At 40.7% G+C, this 14,416-nt stretch overlaps 1 protein-coding gene across 18 annotated transcripts in view; it reads right to left on the bottom strand.

Annotated features, from left to right (window-relative positions):
- Positions 1-375: 375 nt before the first annotated feature.
- Positions 376-14,416, bottom strand: part of PXK (PX domain containing serine/threonine kinase like) — a 37,713-nt gene continuing 23,672 nt past the window's right edge. For 6 of the 18 annotated variants that reach the window (XM_075713997.1, XM_075713999.1, XM_075714000.1 and 3 more), the window contains 8 exons: positions 14,214-14,331; positions 13,691-13,769; positions 11,398-11,446; positions 10,541-10,618; positions 10,026-10,112; positions 9,309-9,378; positions 8,276-8,338; positions 376-885 (listed from right to left, as the gene is read on the bottom strand). In XM_075713997.1, the coding sequence (XP_075570112.1) occupies positions 680-885; positions 8,276-8,338; positions 9,309-9,378; positions 10,026-10,112; positions 10,541-10,618; positions 11,398-11,446; positions 13,691-13,769; positions 14,214-14,331 (750 nt within the window). In that variant the 3' untranslated portion in view covers positions 376-679. The other 12 variants (XM_075713998.1, XM_075714001.1, XM_075714002.1 and 9 more) reach the window with 7 other exon arrangements.

Below are 14,416 nucleotides of genomic sequence, written 5' to 3'. Positions count from 1 at the left end.
GATGAATAATATCCCAGTGCCCTATTAAGTCCCATTTCAACTGTTTCCTCATTTAAAAGCACTTTCCCTTAGAGTTACAGGTAGGATGTCCATTTAAACAAGTTTAATGAAACAGTGTTTTTACTCCACCAGCAAATAGGGTGGGAATAAGACTTAATTCTCCAGTTCCCTCACCTGTGCAGTATGTGTTAAGGGTTGGGGGGGAGGGTATTGGGTTATCTAAACCAAAACTTGCTGATTCAGTGCAACAAGAATTAAGATGAGTTACAACTGCATGAAAAGCGTTGAAAAACTGAGCAGACTAAAACTACATTCCTGTAATTTGAAAAAAGGGGTGGAATAGAGCTAGAAAAAAAATGCATTAATTCACCATGATCATGGTCATTCCTATTTTCAGATTTTTATTCAGCGATATAGAAGTTGCTGTACCCCTGAAACTGTAGCTAGAGAACAAAGTTCTTGAAACCAAGTAAAGAATGGAGTACTTATCACAGCATGGCAACGCAATTCAGACAGGGTAGTGCTGCTACTCAAGAAAAGCTGAAATAGGGGTAAACGGAGCTACAGTGTGATTAGCCGCTATATGCTGGTGGATCAGTTGCCGGTCAGGAGGGTCTTGTTCCCAGACAGCACAGGAGAGGGAAACGGAATTCAATCCTGGCGTGCGTGACCAGTGGCCTCAGCTGATCCTGGGAGCACTGTAGTCACAGGTCTGTGTTTTCTTCAGAGTTCCTTTCTGAAAGTTTTGAATGGAGCTGAGTAAGGCTCCTCGGCTTGCACTGACGTCAGGCTGCGGGCTTGGCTGCGTTGGCACCTCTGCACTCAGAGGAGGAGCTGCTGGTGGCAGGGGCGGCGGTGGCGGTGCTGGGGGTATCGACGATGGTCCTGTTAAGTTGAGGAGAGAAGATGTGGTTTGATTATGCCAGGGAGGTCATGCTGCAGAGGACTGCAGCTGATTAGCTGGACTTGGTCAGTCCTGCATTATTCACGTCATTCCTTGAATGCCAGTGGAGTGTGAAGAACAGAACAGATGAAAAATGCCAAAGTGATCAAGACCCTCTATCTGCAGGTGAGTCACGTCATCTGAGACACCTCTGACATGAAGCCTGAAGTGCCTCAGTGCTCGGGGATGCAAAATGTGACTCGGTGTCATCTTGCACTGAGGGAAATGGAGATCACTTAACAGGACTTCCCAGCTTCAGCTTCTCTTGTTTGTCCCCAGTGAAACAGTTTGCTCTTTGGGTCATGAACAGTAACAAAGACTGGAAGCAAATCCTACTACCTGTTCTTATTTACATGGCTAACTTTACATTCTTACAAAGGACCACGTCGCTATAGTATTTGTGATGACTGCTTGGTCAGATTATATTCCATTTTTAAAGTACTAACTGCAGATAGAGTTTTCTGGAAGTGTTTTACGCTTCCACAATACTGTCAGACTTTCTCTGAACATGTTGTAACAAATGCTTGTGTCACAGGCTGAATGAATCACAACAATCTGCCACTCACACCGCTTGCCTGCCTCTCGTGTTCCCACCAGTCACCTTTGCACTCTGGCCCTTGCTTTCTGCCCCTGTCACATCCATCTCATGCTTCTTCATGCCTTGACTCCCTGGAAGCCAGAGCCCACAGCAGTGCACGCAGGCAGCGAGCCCAGCAGCGAGGGCCTGCCTGGAGGTGCTTCCTGGCAGCTCAGATCCAGGCAAGTTGCCTTGTTTGTCCCAATCAGCTCACCCAAACACCCTGATCTTATGCAACTTTGCTGCTGCGCATCGCGCCAACATTTCTACGCAAGTATCAATCAAAAGATCCAGGCAGGACTAAGAGCAAAGGGCTTCAGAGGTGATCGCTTGCCATTCCACAAGACATCCACATGAAGGTGACATCTGCAGCCCATCACTAGCTATATAGGGAATGATGGGCCTGTCTTGTCTCATACGTTCTGGAATGAGTACGGGCATAATGATTAGTATCTTAGAACTATTTAGCAGTGAATTTTAACCCCATCATCTAGATCATGAGTTATTCCATAGTAAGACCAGAGAGATAAATGGCACCTATAGTCTAACATTTGCTTCCAGTAGCTCTAACCTATAAAGAGGAATATACTGGTACGTGGCAAGAACTACAATACTAAAGGACAACAAAGCAAAACAACATGAGGCCAACTAAGAAACTATGGGCACTGAAGTAGAACTGTTTGCTATGAAGTAGGCAAATACCAAGCAGCTAAAGGACATCCTGCCACACGGACTCAAGAGGTATTCAGTGAAGGGTAAAGCTCAGCTACGGAAAACAAAAAGCAGGTAAAGTTCTCTGTGCTCCACTTCTCTCTCGATTCCTCACTAACACCTGCTCTCAGACTAACAAGTAATAGCAAAAAAAATACCTGCTGTAATTAAAAAGAGCAGTTACACTAGATGAAAGTCATAAGTCAAAGCTGCCTCATTTTCTATTTGTACCAGCCTTTGAAGAGAGACTTTTCCTATATGGGAGCAAGCTCAAAATTCTGAGTATTCACACAAAGCATCCAATTTTGCCAGTGTACATTAATACATGCTGTGATTTTAGTACTTCCAACTCCTCAGAAGAAATTCTCATTGGCATGAAAACTTTCTTGACAACAAAACATGGCAGTACATACGGGCTCATCTTCACTCTCCTCCCTTCCAGAGGAAACACTCAAGTCCTAGTAGAAATACCAGAGATCAACTGAAACAATTTAACATGGCTGTTGCACGTGGATCAACTCTTTTAAGTAAACAAAACATTACACACTGTTAGCACAAATGGAAATAAATTGCATATCGATGCCCTGAGGCCATCTAACTTACCCAAATCTACTTTTTACACTAGCCAAAGATGTAAGTCAATTTATTAATAGAAATACTGGAAACCCATGCCCTAGGTTAGAGTCCTTCTGTTTGTCATGTGTGTGCAGACTGTCAGCAAAGAGCAGCAAAGCAAATCTTGACACTTTGCCAAAGGAAGAACAAGACCAAGAACAGTTAAAGTAACCACTTTTGTGGTTCAAGCGGTCAGAGCAGAACATTGTAGGACTGGCGTACCAATGCTATCACCAAACTGATCAGATGAACTGCTGTAAGACAGCCAAGACCAGCTAATCATAAATTAAATGGCTTGAAAGAGATGCAAGAACTGCAGAGAACAAAGACAAGATTTTTCACTGGAACTGCACAGTGAGGTTGAAGAGGCTATGCAAGTAGTCGTACAAGATGCAATAGCGAATGACCATGAAAACAGTGGCTCTGTTTGGAACACTAATACAACAGTAACATATGCAGTGAAAGAAGGTACACATTTGACAGAGAGAGGGGCAGAAAAGCCACAAAGTGCTTGGATCACTAAGTATTATTAGATCAAGATTCTGTGTGTTATCTTCCAATTTTGGTCCGGTTATTTTACAATGGTGGCAGAAAAGACAGGGAATTAGGGGGAGAGGCCACCTTCCTTCCAGGCAATTTGTTAAATTCCTCAGGACTATTATTGAAATTGAGCTGCCAACAACATCATACAGTTAAACTCCTGAGAGCTGATTACAGACAATGATACTCTTACACCTGAGCTCTGCCTTAAAACATAAATACATACAGTTTTTAGGATGGTATCTGATTAGCTATGAGCATTACATAGTGAACCCATTAATTAAGAGCACGGTTCTGAAAATCTTCAAATCAATTCATTTCAATTAGTCAATCAAAACCAAGCTGTCCTTCCCTTCTTGACACGAGTGGTGCAAAGGAAATCTTAGTTCATGCTGGTGTACTCATGCAGTTACATCTACAAATTAAATTGTTCTGTCCAACAGTGAAATACTTTCCTATATTTACTAGAAAAAACATTTGAGAAAAGAGCTCAGTTATAACTAGACCTTTCCAATACATATGTTGGAAGAAGTTGCCTGCAAACACACATTCTACTCATTCATGCAGTTGTTAGAATAAAACACTCAAACAAGAACTTACCAAGGGTTTTTTACAGGGACATTTTTGTTAAGAGAGTGTGTTAAAAGGAATAGGAAGTAAATCAGATGTTGTAAACTTGATGCCTGAATTGAAACAAAAACTTGATTATGAATTTTAAGTGGCAGTAATTGTGCAAACAGCATTAAAAAGTTGGCTGAGAATGGGATGCAGACAAAATCATTTTAGTGATAGAGTTTTTAAAGATGCTGTATTTCATTAAAATAATCCATAAGAATGTTCAGATCTTTTTCTTCTATTCCCTCCCAATACTAAGCAAGTTCAAGATTTGCATTCAGCTTTCCCATACAGAAACAGAGCATCTTTAAAGAGATAAATCAGCATTAGCTTACTTTTCCGAAAATTCACGTTCAAAATGATGCATGCTCTATTGAAGACAGCAGAGAAAGAGAGAGGACACAAGTTAATCATCCGGTTCTCGTGTCAAAGTAAGAAAAACAGATACCATTAGCTGAAAAGTTAGTACAAAAATCAATACATTCTTATTCACTAACAAATATGAGGATAGCAGATTGATTATTTCATATTACATATACAATACTTTGATTCTGAATAACGAACCACAATTTTCCATGCTATAAGCATTATTATACTTGATGAACAAATACAACACACATGCTTTCAGTTGCACATGCCACAATTCAAACTTTACAGGATTAAAGTGCATTTAGAGAGATTTAGCAAGAAATCTGCAGGAAGATTAGCCATAGAAGATGAAATCCATTCAGTTCAAGGAACATTTCCTGTCATATTAACACCTGTATTTACACTTAAGCTCCATGGATCAGAGACACTCAAGAACAGCGCTTGCTAAAGCATTCAGATTGTCTTACAGAAAGGTAAAGAGCCGAAAAGGTGCACCATATGGGTGTCTATGAAACGTATGTCGTACTGAAGGATTCAGAACAACCGGGACAGAAAATGATAGCTAAAGTTAAGTACAACTCTCCCACTTTTGTTCCCGCGGGGAAGCAAAAATGGCTTCCTCAAAACTTCTTTCTATTGTAAGAGAGCTCGCTGGTATTTTATGTGCTTATTGGATTTAGAGAAGATGCAGTGAAGTTTTAAATAACCCATATCACAGTGTTCTGCATCCCTTCTGATCCTAGCCACAGCTCACAGCCACAAAGAAAAATAACAGATTTTCAAGAAAGCAGAGAATTGTGCAAGTGGAAAAAAAATAATCAAACATTCAAGGGGGAATGTCAGAAACACGGGAAATTACATTAGAATCACTTGCCACGATCTAAACAACGTATTTCAAAGATGACATTTAGGCGAGCATCTGCAACAAAACCAGCCCAAAACATTCTAGTCAATGAGAAAAGCCCACGAGAGCCTGCATTTCTAGTAGACACTTTTCCCCTCAAAGCAGGTCATGCATTCCATCCTACAGTTGCAGCTATCATTACAAAGACAGCTGAAGCCAGCAATCATTTTCTTTCTTAGTATGTGTCCTGGTTTCGGCTGGGATAGAGTTAATTTTCTTCCCAGTAGCAGGCATAGTGCTGTGTTTTGGATTTAGTAGAAGAATGTTGATAACATGCTGATGTTTTTAGTTGTTGCTAAGTACTGCTTATGCTAGTCAAGGACTTTTCAGCTTCCCATGCTCTGCCAGGTGCACAAGAAACTGGGAGGGGGCACAGCCAGGACAGCTGACCTCCACTGCCCAAAGGGCTATTCCATACCATATGGCGTCATGCTCAGTATAGAAACTGGGGGGGGTTGGCCAGGGAGCAGCGATCGCTGCTCAGGAACTGTCTGGGTATCGGTCGGCAGGTGGTGAGCAATTGCATTGTGCATCACTTGCTTTGTATATTATTATTGTTATTATCATTATTATATTGTTATTATTATCATTACTATTTTACCTTATTTCAATTATTAAACTGTTCTTATCTCAACCCAGGAGTGTTTCTCACTCTTACTCCTCCGATTCTCTCCCCCATCCCATCGGGGCAGGGGGAGTGAGCGAGCAGCTGCGTGGTGCTTAGTTGCTGGCTGGGGCTAAACCAGGACAGTATCTTTTGCATTGACTATACCAAGCACTCTACTGCAAGCTAAGTCTCACAAGGCCTTTGTTCAGAGACAAAGCACGTCTCAACATGTGAGAAAAGCCCCTGAAGTGGGTTACTTCCCCAGGGCATGTCAGCCTGGAGCCTGTTCCCCTTTGGTCAGTCTCTGTCTGCACATACCCACACACTACATTGATTTGGTTGGTTACAGGCCAGGACAAGGGCAAGAGCTTCTGTTGGGTACACTTTTCCATGTCAGTCTTCATTTTGCTACAGCATCTTATCAGCAAGATGCTCTGAGACGCCATGATTCTAACACAACCACGACCAAAACAGAAAGACAGATGGAAAGCCTCATTCCCTTTCTGATTGTCATCTCACCACACCGATACCCACAAGCAATTTTGGTTTAGAGGTAAATATCCTTAGTGAGTACAAGGAAACTGGAAGAGAGAGATACAACCTATAGATCCATCAATTGTCACAAAGAAAGTCCTACCATGGGGCCGATGAGTCTTTCACCGAGTCAGTAATAGCATACTTGTTTAGAATAGCTAAAACTACAACATTGCTGGTGAAAAAAAAATCAAGCACACTAGCTTTCTCTTGGAGCTAATATTTGAAGTTTCTTCTATGAATCCTACTCACAAAAGCATTCCTGAAATGGTGACACTTGCCTTTATACCTGATCAAATGCATCAACGCCATCAGCACACTAAAGCGCTTTCCAGTTGGAATGCAGTAGGGCAACATGCACTGTGTCAACGGGGCTGATCACCACGAGTCACCATGAGCACACTGGCAGCAGGATGACTGACACACTGTGACAATGTGGTTTGACCAACAGCCAAGGTCTGAGCCCAGACTTGAGCCATTCTTAGCCATCTGAGCAGCATCTACACATAAACCTGCATCACGTGCTCAAAACTTGAAAAAGCTTTCAAGCAAGTTCCAACACGTTAAAACGTAAGTAAAAGGTAGTTTTACTGCAGAAAAAAAAATGTTGTCTAAACATCTGTCCATTTTGGAGGCATAAGGTTTTCTTTTGCATTTTCAGCTACTTCCTTTTTAAAGCATAAAAAACTGCAAATAAACCCTCCAGCTAAGAGTTGTACATCCAGAGAACAGCGCTGTAATTGTGCAACACAATAACAGTAATTATCTTGTTCAGACTAACTAGGAGAAGTTAGTTCATAAAATATACACTTCAACATACCCTCAACTTGAAGGAGAAATGACCAATTTGAATTTCAGCATGACTGATTTCAATGACATCACACAGACTGCAGTGTCCTTTGAAAGACCATCCACAGCAAACACAAATTTGATTGCATCGCTTCAGTTAACAAGTTGTGCTGTGTAGAAACTTCTTGGGACTAGGAATCATACGGCATGAGTCATCATAACAATCGGCAACGCTATGGACTGCTTCCCTTCTAGAAATGTATTCCATTAGCACCTGTTGCTGTTAATGTTTACCAGTGCTCCTCTTCTAGCCTTTCAGATTGAAGCACGTCCACTAGTGTTCAATATTCAGATTTGTAATCAAACTTCATGAACATTTCTATTGCCCACTCAAGCAGATTCTTCACCACTTCCCACCACCTGCCCTAAGTTAGCAAAACTGCACAGCTACCCAGCAAATTGGAAGAGGGAACTGGAAAAAAATTTAAAGATATTATTTTCAACCCAAATCAGTTTCCGACTTGTTCCTACCAGTTCTACTGGTGTTATCAATGGGCTGTAGCAGAACTGGGAAGATTTCGGCAGCCTAAGCCACTGAATTTGTCACACCCCAAATTCCTGAAACTATATCACAGCAGTACAGACGTAAAGAGACAATACACAAAAACAAGGGATCAACAAATAGTGCTTCAGAGTCAACAGACCATTAACATCAGAACAAATGCATACTGCAACATGAGGGCCAGAAAATGTCTGGAAAGTAGCAATGTCAGTAGGACTGGAGTAATAGAGACGTTTAAGCAAGCACTTACACTCTGAGGGTAAATCCTATCATGTATATCTCAATAAAGGTTATTAAATGAAAAAGAATGGTATAAAAGGTTCTCTATGGCCCTCAAAAGAGAGCAAATGCCCACACTCAGGCTGACACAAGATAAATGTCATCTCTGTGTTCAATCCTTGAAAACCACCATCCCCTAGCCATCCTTGGGAATAACACCCACAGTTGCAGGGATGGGGGAATAAAAAACAAAGAAAAAAGACAAACACTGTAATGACTCTTGAACTTACCTGCTGTAGAGGGCGGAGTGGGGGATGATGGAGATGTTAATGGGGAACTCGCCCCAGAGCCTGCTAAATAAAACAACAGTCTAGTAACTAAAGCTGTGACATTAAAATTCAACACAGTCAGACAAGACAGATTGTTGGAAACAGGCCAACTTTATTGACTGAAGATCCAGTTCTGCTTCCACTGATATCTTGGGAAAGATTCCCATTCATACGTACAGTGTCACTCAGACCTGATCTGAACAGAGAGACTTAACAGTACACAGTATCAGAGGAGGTCCAAACACATAAGAAGCACACTCAACAGTATTCCTCAATGGGAAACACTTCTTTTCTGTTGCTTAGGCTGTTGGATTTCAGCGTCCAAATTCTGTTCTCCTTAAGAGTTGTGCCACTGCATGGATGGCACCCCATTTCTCCTTCTAAGAGATGATTTTCAGTCAGTTGCTGTACTCCACAAGTTACTGTGATATCTGACTATTCCACAATAGGCTGCTTTTGGACACATTTTAGCCAGGCAAGTCAACTCTTAAACTGTTCGGTAGTACCAACCATTCCTTTTAACTAAATGAAGACCTGTCAAAGGCTCTGTTGTTTTAGAATTTGGCACTGAAGCAGCAATTAAACAGATAATTTTCTCATCCATCTTAACACCTTACTACAGAATACAGATCACCACAGAGTTTCTCTCTGAACGCTGCATTACTAAATGGCCCAAATAATGGATGTTACTATTATTCCACTCAAATGTCAAACAGAATGAAGAGATTGATTTTTTTTTTTTTTTTGAAGAATGGGGGATAGAAGAGAGGACATATTGCTTTATATTAGGCAGCTGAAAATCTAACACTGACAATATTTTTCAGCCCTTGATTTATCTATTATTAAATACCCAAAACAGTGGTATCAGGCTCTGGCTATCCAATATTAATGTGTAAACTGATGGTGACCCTGGATCTTTCAAGCCAGAAAATGACAGCAACAACAAAAACACTGACATAGCTGTGTAGAAGCAAGCTCTTCTCTCTGTAGTTACCTGAGTTATTTGAGTTGCTGTATTTTGCTGAGTGTTCTTCCCCACTTTCATAGGCAGAGCGTTTTGACTTCTTTAAAAAAAGAGCAGAAGAAACAGAAGATGGGAATGAATAATTGCTTTCCATGATAAGGATTGCACTGACACACAGATTTGTAACAGCCACCCACTGTATCACACAAGGCTTATCAATGCCCAGCATCCCTCTCCCCACACCCAACATGTGCTGTCATGATGACCACAGCAGCAAGGCTGTTCTGTGCTCAGATATCTCCAGGCAAGCAAGCAGGGCAACTCCAGTGTCCTCTGATCACAAGGGAAAGGCAGAAAAATGACGCACGAAAAGGAAGAGAAACACAGACAGCATGCTGCAAAAGCAGACTACAAAAGGCTCCAATACCCTCACCGGGCAGAAGGAAGCAGCAAAGGCTTCCTTCACATACACATACACATACACATGCCTTCTGTGTATGAGGTGTTAAATAAGCCTGTTTTCATACAGCAACCTCAACCAGGTTAAACCAATATGCAAGTCAGCTACCATTGTAACTTAAACTTCTTAGGAAGTGTATTGCTTAGCTACAGAAGTGAAAACAATCAGGAAGTAGTACAGAAAAACACAGGACAGAATAGACAGCATACCTGTGGTTGTGCATGCTAAACATTCAGAAAAGATACATATCTTTTTCTGTATGAGAAACCTATTTAAAGATTGCTTACTTTTCGTGCTAAGATCTTCCTTTTCTTTTTTTCTTCTTCAGAGCCATGATGAGATTGAGCTCTTGTCAGCCGTCTGTGCTGGTGAATCTTCAAAATGAAGGGAAAAACAGAAAAAGACCATGTTAAGATCTTAAATGTTCTCAGACAAGGCATATGTTTGGGGTACAAGAAAACACACTGTAGTCACTTTACATGTTTAGTTTTCTTTTTTCATTTTTAGGTTTTATCTTTACTGTTGCTGGCAGAGGATGGAGCCTTATCCTGCAGTTAAAATGATCATTTAACTTAGGAGCCACTGCCTGTGAAGCTGCACCACTTAAAACAGTGAAATACCATACAGTCAACAGATGTTCTACAGCTCCTTGTACTGCATTTTTGGGAAAGCAAATCTGTTGATGAAAGACTTTATTAGTCAAAGTCACTTTGAGTGAGTAAAAACTCACTTTCACCATGTAAAAGTGATAAGAGGAAATGGAATGTCTGTAGGAAATACAGTAAAGAAATGCAGACGTTACCAATTTCTGTTCTTCTGTTAACCGTTTTTCTATGCATTCCTTGGAGGTTTTCAATGCCTCTTTTAGCTTAGTAGGAATCTAATACAAAATGGGGGAAAAAAAAAAAATCATAGCACAAAACATGATAAATGAAAACATAACTTCACTGCTCAAAACTCACCATTCATCTGATCACGTTGCCCATTTAAAGCCCGAGGTTCTGACACTATTCCCTTAGTGAAGGAGAAAAGAAGACTCCAGATGCATGTTTTAACTCCAAAACTAGCTACAGATCTAACAGCAGGGACAAAGAAACACTGAATAATGGAAGGGATATTCTAATGGCAGGGACAGCTAACTGTTTTGATACTCCGGTCCCATCCCCAAACTGCCATGAGGCTAACAACACAAGACACAGCACATGCCCTCTGGAAGAAGTGCCCTGGGGCAGCTCCCCAGTGGGAACAGATGTGGCTGCCCAAAAGTCCCAGCACTGCAGCGCTGGAGCTGGCAACAATGTGCTGGTGGTGTCACCCAGCAAAATCAGTTTCCACAGGTGTTAGCAATTCATTTCCTCTTGCGGCAACAGACCCATATTACTTAGCAGCCTCCGCTCAGATAGAGCACCATCATCAGTCACACAAATTAGCTCCAGCACAGGAATTACACTTGCATACTCATGGGTCACACTGTGCCCCCCTTCTAAGGGGTGATACAACATTCTTGGGTACAATTCACCAAAGGAATCCAAATACTGGTGGCAATCGCCATAAAGTCAAATAAAGCCAGCTCTCCTCTACGCTATTTGTCAGTTAATGCATAGCTTACCCACAGCCTGGCACTTCCACAAACATCAGCAAATCAACATTCAACTCTACCTTAAACTGTGGTTTCTCGGAGTTTGTTAGCAGGACGTCACTGAATAATCTGTGAGTGGACGAAAAAACACAGAGGAGGGAAAAAAAAACAGAGTATTATTCCCAAGAGATAGGCAGAACCACAGCAAGAATACTACTGGTTCTCTTCACTTAACTCCCTCTTTCTCCTTTTCCATCTCTGTCCTCATCCTAGGCCACTGCTTTTTTTTTTTTCCACAGGTTTTTATGTACTGCTTTTTATTTTCCAAGCACTGCCGTAAAATTAGCAGCATTCAGCCCTCAGAATGTAGCCAGTAGTGATGGCAGTTAGCAAGACTGTGTGAAGTATTTTGAAAGCTGATAGAACAGGTACAATTAGCAAAGGCAGAGAAGGGTTTCCCCACAAGAAGAATGCCTTTTCCTTAAAAGTATATGGATTCTTTAATGACAAAAGATTACTAGGGACTTTATTTTTCATTTCACCTAAACAAAATCATTGTTCTTTTTAAGAAAACTCTCTCAGCATAACTGTTGTTTTAGCATTAACAAGAACAATGTGAAAGATCAATAAGTGAACTTAACATTTGAAAATATCTGCATTCTTGTCTGTACTCTGGCAAAGGCAGCTAAAGCAAATAGTCTAATATTTTTGCTCTCCCCTCTACGGTATCAACAGCAACAGCATAAATGATTAATCCTTTTGCATCCAAAACAAAGACACTAGAGGGCAATGGCAGTCTGAAAATAAACCTGTTAGTCCCTTTCAGGATACTTTGTTCTGAAGAACATACTAGAAAACTGTCCCAGAAAGAGATCTCACGCCTGGCTCCGAGATAAAGATTTCAGAGATTTTTTTATTGCTGTTCACTATAGAAAATTATCACAGGCCTATACCAGAGCAAACAAATTCAAGTCTAAAATCAAGCTTGTAAGAACAGTATTCCATGAAAAATTCAAATACAAATCAAATCTTAAAAGACTTTTAAAAAACCCATGAATGTTCACCCTTATTTACAGGGCATTTTTCTGACCCTTTCTGATTACATGTCCTTGCAAAATTAAGCAAACTCATAGTTTATATGGTTATAATAAATAATAAAGCTCAATAAATATTTAAGTTACATTAATTGCATTGCACATCAACATAGAACAGTTGTGAAGAGTATTGCTGTGAAAGGAGTGTGGTATAATATCCTACATATCAGATACAGCTGGGCATGGATTGTTTGTTCAACATCTTTTAACACCTGTATATTCCTGTATTCACAGAGTTTTCTTACAGTATTTCTCCCCTGCTTACATTCTCCCCTCTACCTCCCACATCCTTTAAGAGCAGAGTAAGGGAGGAGTAGAAGGAATCGAAGGCTGAGACAAGCCTGCAGTGTCTTTTCCCAACCAGGAAACACAAATCTTGGGGCATGCTCTAAATGTACTGCAATCTGTTTACTGTGAGACCAGACCCAGATTTAGGCATGGGCAATCTGTCATTTATAAGGTCATGACTCTGGCACCTTATATTAAGAAAAAATAAAAGCACTCCTCACTAGGAACCGCGGTTCTATGCTCAGCATGCTGGTGACATGTCACAGCACAGTGACAGCAGACAACTTCCCTGGTAATACTTGTCTCCCAATTGCAGGAAGGGCGGTACTGCAGACAGGTAATCATCTCCAGCTCAGTCACGCACTGACATTGCTCCCTTTCTGCATCCTAGTCTTGCCCCATACCTGCCTTACCACTTCACTGCATCATTGGGAGGACAGCCTGTAAGGAAATTTATTCTGTCTATGCTTCAGAGAATCCCTAAGCCAGCCCTGCAAGAAACCAGCCAGAACTTCTACACAACATTTCACACCCAGACCCAGTCTAAATGTCACTGCAGAGCAAAGCAAGAGATCTATTTTGCTAGTTGTAAGTAAACTGATAGTAAAATCTACTGAAGTAGGTCTGAAGGGGACATGCAAAAAGACTCCTTATTCTAAATGCTTTAAAACAATCTGTACATGATCCTAATCATGCTTGCACTACTTTACTAGCTGGATCAATTTAAACTATAGCACCATGCTAAATAAAATGCATTCTTAACAGCTCCAACACACCAGGAGACAGAGAAATGTTAAATGAGCATCTATCGTATTCACAAGGGATGGGTTCTACAAAGCCTATCAATTTTAAAGCTTCATTTGGGATGCACTATACATCCTTCAGAATGAGGAACAAATCTTTCTGAAAAGGAACAAGAGCAAAAAGGTTCTTCCTCCTACTATAATTAAAAACATTGCTGTGAGTATAAAACAAGTAAAACAAGACTTACGGCATCTGTAAGAGCCGTGAAACAGTTGGCATGCCATTCTTCATAGCTTCACAGGTCAGAATGGATTCCAACACAGACACTACCAAAGCAAGAATAAGAATGAACACATTTTTGCACGGCATGATAGCGAATGATTTAGAATGAACATCTGGCCCCTAAGTATTGTATCAACTAAGCAGTGATGAAGCTCTGTGGCATGTGGTTTTTATTATAATGTTAGTATTACACATACAAACTTTTCAAGAATGTTAGACATGAGGCAAGGGAATCCAGACATCTAATTACTTATTACATACTGCTTTATCACTCAGTTAAAAAAAAAAAAAAAAAAAAAAGAGGTTTTATTTATATGCTATCTACATTACAGGAAGAACACATTTTCTATTTTTACAAATTACTAACTAATTCTTCCCAGTCACAGGCTGCAGAGATCTTAGGCTGTTATATCACAGCACTTCAGCTTAGGTAAAAGGTGACAGTACTCAGGAAGCTGAGACTGACATTTCCTGGATTGTGTACTAACCAACAAACACTGATGGTGCAGGAGGGAAGCTGTCTACTGGAATCGTATCTGGGGGTCTTCCGTATGTCATTTCATACAATAAGTGTCCAAAGCAATGTACGTCAACACCTTCTAAAGTCTGTGGAAGAACAAAAAAATAAAAACACAACTTGCTAGAACTAACCAGTTTTTCACAACTGTTTTGAAAACATGTGATAACATAT

Source organism: Pelecanus crispus, chromosome 7 (genome assembly GCF_030463565.1).
Source record: "Pelecanus crispus isolate bPelCri1 chromosome 7, bPelCri1.pri, whole genome shotgun sequence".
Taxonomy (NCBI): domain Eukaryota; kingdom Metazoa; phylum Chordata; class Aves; order Pelecaniformes; family Pelecanidae; genus Pelecanus; species Pelecanus crispus.
This window is presented reverse-complemented; position numbering and strand designations above follow the sequence as displayed.